The sequence below is a fragment of the Morus notabilis genome, unplaced genomic scaffold (genome assembly GCF_000414095.1).
Source record: "Morus notabilis unplaced genomic scaffold, ASM41409v2 Scaffold135, whole genome shotgun sequence".
NCBI classification, from domain to species: Eukaryota; Viridiplantae; Streptophyta; class Magnoliopsida; order Rosales; family Moraceae; genus Morus; species Morus notabilis.
The window spans coordinates 713498-720495 of NW_010367319.1; the positions used below are offsets into that span (position 1 = coordinate 713498).

The following is a 6998-nucleotide window of genomic DNA, read 5'->3' on the forward strand; positions in this document are numbered from 1 at the left end:
GATTTTCCATGCCCACCATGATATTCTCTTTATGGGGCTGCCACGCCAGTAGTGGGCCAAGGAAAGGAAAAGGGTAATTAACATATGCATTTGATCATGATAATGTTAATAATTTAACTCAAAGTTTGTTAGAAAAGAGATTCTGAAATTCTCTACTGCTAATCTTTATACGAAAGGACAAAGCAATTATGAAACATTATCCATATAAACCATTGCCTTGTAAAGATAGGAATATTCGCCAATGCCTCAAAACCAATATTTGATTCAATCTCAGCAAGATGAGGGTTAATGACTATTATTGTGTTCCCGACCTGTAAATCCGGTTAATATCACATTTAAAAAATACACAAAATTAACAGAATTTGATATAGATAATGATAAGATATGAGAATTTAAAAGAGTAGATAATAATAAGATATGAGAATTTAAAAGAGTTTCTTAAGGTGCGTAAATTCTCATAATTTATTTATCTGCATAGTAATAGTTTTCTAATGCTAGGTGCTTGCTTACTCTTCATTAGAAAAGCTGCTTATTGCTTCATATTTTGGTCCCTCCTTTAAAAGCCTGTGATCCCTATGTAGCCAAAACATCTTCTAAGATCAGTATCACTATAATAGAAGTTCATCAAAGTCAACCGAAATTTAACATCATATAAGGTTTTCAGTATTATTTCTTTCCCAACGAGTAATGTTATGTTTCTATGATGACAGAGTTAGAGGAATGGAAAGAAGAAAGTAAGAAAAAGCAAAATATTGTTTAGTAAAAGAGGGAGAAAGTGAAACAAAATTTCGATTGTAATTTATTTTATTATTATTTCCCAATACAAATAAGAAATGAGCTGGATTTAGGATGAAAATGGATATTTGACATACAATTATTGTCAAGTATGTATATATACATATGTGAAAAGTTTAAGGTGATATATATATGTATATATAGATGAGTTTTTAATAGTTACGTTTTTATTGATGGTCACCTTTAAATATAAAAATTTAATATCATGATGTGATAAAAATCTAATTTTATTAATTGTCATTAATTTTTTTAATCAACTGTTTAATTTATTACGACTGTCGCATTAATATTTTGTGATTAAAATAATAATACTCATTGATGTGTAAATATATCTAAATAGTTTGAGGTCAAAATTTTCTCTCTTTTTTCTTTCTTTCCCTCCAAAGTTGAAAAATTAAAAAAATAAAGGACTCCATGAACGTGCAATTTGTTTTCTTTCTCAATTTCCTCTTTAAACAAACACTCTAAGGCTTCATTCATTTCACAGATTCAAATTTAAAATTTGAGTTTTATTACAATAAAAAGCTCTCAGAAACAGTTGTATCTAACTTTTTTGCTACAGTAAAAAACTCTCACATAAAATCACATCTCTGATATTTGACATACAATTATTGTCAAGTATGTATATATACATATGTGAATAGTTTAAGGTGATATATATATATATATATATATATATATGTATATATAGATGAGTTTTTAATAGTTACGTTTTCATTGATGGTCACCTTTAAATATAAAAATTTAATATTATGATGTGATAAAAATCTAATTTTATTAATTGTCATTAATTTTTTTAGTCAACTGTTCAATTTATTACGATTGTCGCATTAATATTTTGTGGTTAAAATAATAATACTCATTGATGTGTAAATATATCTAAATAGTTTGAGGTCAAATATTTTCTCTCCTTTTTCTTTCTTTCCCTCCAAAGTTAAAAAATTAAAAAAAATAAAGGACTCCATGAACGTGCAATTTGTTTTCTTTCTCAATTTCCTCTTTAAACAAACACTCTAAGGTTTCATTCATTTCACAGATTTGAATTTAAAATTTGAGTTTTGTTACAATAAAAAGCTCTCAGAAACAGTTGTATCTAACTTTTTTGTTACAATAAAAAACTCTCACATAAAATCACATCTCAACTCGAATTAAAAACTCGAATCAACGAACTAAACGAGCTTTAAGATTCCCTTTTCTTCTTCTTCAAAACCCCTCTAATTTTTTCTCTCCCTTTTCCATTCTACCAAACATAAGCTCATACAATTTGTGCACTATTAAATCATTAAGAAGTTTAGCATAAATTAACGAGGCAATTCAAAGTGCCTTTAAACTACAGAAAACAAGCGTGACAAATATTTGGTTGTTTACTACGCACATACTACCTGTAGCACAACACAAAATCTGTTCAAATCACATATTCTCATGTCAAATATGACTACAAGGGATTCCTATTTACATCTTTGTACAGCAAATATCGTGACCGAGTTTTACCCAGTGCAGCATACCTGAAAAGTTACCTAATCAAAATCACTTTCGAAAAATGAATCACAGAAAATAACTTTTTCAGCGCCAAAAAACAAGGTACAAGAATGAAATGTTTCATACCATTGAGGCACGAATGGCGCCATCCAAATCGCATCACCAGCTTGAACAGGGTACCTGTTAAACATTACAGCCAATGAGAAAATTTGATCAAAACAGATTTCGAGACAGCGGCAATCAATTATCAAGCTAGGAACACCAAGCAGAATGCTGCTGAGATTAGGTGAAAATTGGTAGCAATTAACACGAAACTCTAAACCGCAATATAGCAGCCGTTCAATGAAATCGTTTGCTGCTTGCAATGAATTATCAGTTCTTCCATGATGTTAACAAATGATAAATAGTGATTGTTCATCCAACCGATAAAGTTCTTAAAATAATAGCTGCAAAAATAAAAATAAAATAAAGAGCCTTTAAAATATAATTCTTACCAGCTATCGCCCAAGCGGTAAATGCCTTGTCCCTCCAAAAGCAATAAACCGTGTTGATTATAATGGACCTCCTGAAAAATCAAAATAATCATGCATACCCCTCCAGTTCAAGTATGGAAACAACTAATAATAACTGTAGTTAATCCAGTATTAGTAAATAATAACATCATTTATCGGAAAAAAAGAAGCTTCACTAAGAATGACCAATTACAATACTATAATAACTACAACTAATTCCACCTAGACTAAACCAGAACTTTTAACCCAAATTGATTTTTTTTCTTTCTTTTTTTTTTTTAATAATAAACAGTGAAACCTTATTGATGCGAGTGAAATCAATACAAGGTGAGGAGCGACACATTTTGGTTCGAATCAACATAATAGATTCAATCAGAAAAGACAGACACTCGCACACAGAGATACCTTAACGTTGAGATATTCTCCAGGCTGAAAATCCATAATCTGAAAAGACAAGGGTCCAATCCAACAAAGTCGAATTACTATTAAAAGAAGGCCACAACCATGAAAAAAAAGGTTTAAACCGAACAGCCAAGACGACTTACATGGATATTGAAGTCATATGGTATAGAAGTGGGCAGAAGCTTCCTAAGCTCAAAGATCTGACTCACATGGATACAGAAATTTCTTGTCATACTTCATGTTAAGGATTGATTATTCCAAAACAAAATTCGAATATTGTTTAAAGTGAGAAAGCAAAGGAGAGTAGAAGTAAATATCATAAGAAATGCAACACTTACCTCTCCAGGAGTTTCAAGAAGCGGTTGCTGATCTGTTGAACCCACAATCTGCTCAGTTACAAGGTTCTCTAAAGAGGCATGTCTAAAAGAAGAAAGCATATTAGCCAATTTAAAGAGTACAACCAAGACCATTGAGAAGATGTAGAAACCTAGATTTCTCATAACCAGAGACTGGATTCTATATAGTTTGACGGAAAACAAAAGTTTTATGGACAAAAAAACAAGGGTTCCATCCTAATCTTATCGATTGGGTTGAAAGATGATTTTGTGAACTCTTCTGCTAAGCATACTACAGGACTGGCGTGAGATTTGATGGGATGAAATGAAAAATATTCACTAAAACTATAAAATTCATAATGTTGGGAAACAAACCTTCTCTCAAAGACTATGAGAGTAGCAGATGCTTCACACTTGAGTGAATGTTTGAAGTTCGGAGATAAATATGCATATGAATCAACCTGTAATTAAAATGTTAAGAAGATCAAACTTCCGTTTAGCATTTGTCGATGGTACATTTGAGCGTCATTCCTTGCTGATAAATTCAAATCTCAATAGTTCATCTAGAGTAGACAATAAATACATTGAACATCATCATTGCACTGAAGTAAACTAATGTTCCAACAAGATAGTTTAAGCCATAGATCTCTAAAATTTCTTCAAAACTAAATCCTTTGTCTTCTTGGTTTTTCCCCCTTCTATTTCCTGATTTTAGTGGTCACTCCAGAAGCGGAAAACTAACAAGTTTATTACGAGTACAATAACTTAGCTTGTTTATGATTAAGATCCACTGACAAGTTAAAGGTGGTGTTTCAAGTTACAGGTGCTCTAATTAAAATGTTAAGAAGATCAAACTTCCGTTTAGCATTTGTCGATGGTACATTTCAGCGTCATTCCTTGCTGATAAATTCAAATCTCAATAGTTCATCTAGAGTAGACAATAAATACATTGAACGTCATCATTGCACTGAAGTAAACTAATGTTCCAACAAGATTGTTTAAGCCATAGATCTCTAAAATTTCTTCAAAACTAACTCCTTTGTCTTCTTGGTTTTTCCCCCTTCTATTTCCTGATTTTAGTGGTCACTCCAGAAGCAGAAAACTAACAAGTTTATTACAAGTACAATAACTTAGCTTGTTTATGATTTAGATCCGCCGACAAGTTACAGGTAGTGTTTTAAGTTTATTAAGAAATGACAACCTCAAAATATTATCATAACGAAGACTGTGACGAGAGTTTAACATGATCAATTCAATAAAATACGAGATTAGTGTAAACGAAAAAAGAACTTCAACATAATAGGCAAACATAAAATTAGCATGCAAAAAGATAGTTGCAAAATGGAGACAGCTTCAGTGTTAAACTGCTATTATCAAAAGCTGCAAAAATGTTGAATGAAATTCACAAGTGACTTTTAAACATCACTCCATCTTTTTACCTTAAGTGTGTGGCTAGCTCCCGAAACATTAGTCATTGTCACAGAACCCTCAACCACAAATATGAACCTAGTTATATAAACATGCACAAAAGTATAAGTACACTGAAATAAGTACAAGGGAATAAATCCTGGTAAAACCAAAACGGGAAATGCATCATAACATGTTAAAAGACAAAAAAAACTACAAGGAAAAGCGAGAAATACCACACCTCTCAACATCAGAAGAAGGGAGTCCAGATTCCGAATTCCCTGCACAGTTAAGCACAAATCAGAAACCTACTTTAGAAAAACAAGTTCCAAATACACATGAATATCAAAAGAGATGATTGTCAGCAAGCTTTCGAGTTTTCAAAAAACCTTGCATCTTTGCGAGGTACATCACAAAGTGCGCACCCATGGCCGGTGTTATCAAATAGGCCGCTAATGTATTTGTCCTGTCACAGTGGTTCCGATTACAAGATCAACAAATACAAGATAATCTTTCTAAGTACACCAGTACATCATAGCATAGAGCCAAATATACCATTCAGGTAAAGGACTGAACACGTGACTCTCAGGTGTTATCAAAGCGTGGTCTCTCTTATAAACACTGCGTGTGAAACCTGGCAAGTCTGCCAATAAAAAAACAACATTAGCTTCAAAGACTTTTAATTTCTCCTGAACACCATTGCAGTTGAGAATCAAGTTCGTAACTGAACTAGAGAAAAGTTTCTAAAATCAAAATTTTTTTAATTATTTATTTTTGCTAAATAAAGGGACCATTGATGTCTCCCGCCCCCTTTTAAAAAACCTCAGGACCCACTAATTGAAAAGAAAAATCCTCATTTAATTCTACTAAAAAGATAGCCCAAATTTCACTTTCACCATTATGAGTTCAGTGTAACCGCTGCTTTTTTTTTTTTTTTTTTTTGTTGGGGGGGGGGGGCTGAAATTTGAAATTTAATATTTTCGATTTGCCCATATAGTATTATATGAAAAAGAATCAAGCTTCCTTCATAAAACAAAAAAAAAGAAAAAAAAAAGAATCAAGCTTTATTGTTTACGAACCTTGAAGATGAGAAGGAGAGAGCGTGGGATTGGTGACTTTCCAATACAGATAATTCGATTCCGAAGGCGAGCTGCTAATCACAGAACCCGCAGAGCAAAACCCATCTTCACCCACTACCAATCCGAGCAGACCTGAAAAGATCAAATATTTCACTATCAAACTCATGAAAATCCCATCAATAAAACAAAGAAACACACACTTGTAATCAATTGGGTTTACTTAGAGCGATCAAAAGGACAAGAAGAGATTGTGACGAATGCATTGTGAGATCCAAAAGTGTTTGTGGAGTTGGGAAGTTTGGAATTGGAAGGACTAAAAGAGTGGAAAGTGGAGGTGGGTTAACGATGATGATGACAAATAAACAAGCATCAATCAAACACTGTTCAGTCTCCGCTGCCCAATGGGAAGCTGGCGGCTCATTATATAGGAGTTTTGTTTTGTTTTGTTTGGTGACTAGGGAAATGCGATGCTGAAGTTGGTGTTTGTTCATGAATTAATTTTCATGGTGTGCGCACTACCCTTTCCACTTCCCATTTGTTGTCGTTTTGGCAAGAAGCAAGGTACACTAAAAAGTTACCTCCCCCCCTTATTTAAAGAATTAGTGGTTGGAAAAGGTGTTTGATTGTTTAATTTATTTTGATTGTTTGATTTTTAAATGTTTTAAAGTATTTTTTATTTTTTTAAAATAAAATTACTAATTTATTAATGAAAATAGTAGAATTGACATTTTATGTTTTAAACATCAATTTCAAATTACTAAAAGAAGATTTTTTTAAAAAGTAAAAACATCATTTTAATATTATTAAAAATACAGAGTATTAGTGAAATGTTTCATTAAAATTTTTGGTCTTTGTAGATTTTTGTTAAATTATTCTTCTTAATCTTCTTATATAATTTTGGTATGTATGATTTGACAATTAATTGTGTCGTACTTTTAGTCATAGTTAAATAACTATTATATATTAGCATATTTCACGTGTACATTTAA

At 31.9% G+C, this 6998-nt stretch overlaps 1 protein-coding gene across 2 annotated transcripts; it reads right to left on the reverse strand.

The window, feature by feature from the left end:
- Positions 1-2058: 2058 nt before the first annotated feature.
- LOC21406162 ((S)-ureidoglycine aminohydrolase) lies at positions 2059-6489 on the reverse strand. Of its 2 annotated transcripts, none has more exons than XM_010112261.2 (13): positions 6230-6489; positions 6010-6141; positions 5486-5573; positions 5320-5396; positions 5172-5211; positions 4963-5029; positions 3899-3984; positions 3527-3608; positions 3332-3388; positions 3192-3230; positions 2769-2839; positions 2401-2454; positions 2059-2300 (listed from the first exon to the last, which is right to left on the reverse strand). In XM_010112261.2, exons 1-13 carry the CDS (start codon positions 6270-6272, stop codon positions 2231-2233), a joined length of 906 nt encoding a protein of 301 aa, XP_010110563.1. In that variant the 5' UTR covers positions 6273-6489; the 3' UTR covers positions 2059-2230. The 2 variants fall into 2 exon arrangements, with proteins under 2 accessions (XP_010110563.1, XP_024030672.1); XM_024174904.1 differs by having other exon boundaries at positions 6010-6162; positions 6210-6280.
- Positions 6490-6998: the final 509 nt, after the last annotated feature.

Bases quoted from the DNA above. Each gene is read 5' to 3' on its own strand.
- LOC21406162 (XM_010112261.2), bottom strand. From the start codon at position 6,272: ATGCATTCGTCACAATCTCTTCTTGTCCTTTTGATCGCTCTAA. The intron at 5,397-5,485 runs GTATATTTGGCT...CCACTGTGACAG, and splicing joins TTCAGTCCTTTACCTGAATG to GACAAATACATTAGCGGCCT. The intron at 3,985-4,962 runs GTAAAAAGATGG...TTTTAATTACAG, and splicing joins GAGCTAGCCACACACTTAAG to GTTGATTCATATGCATATTT.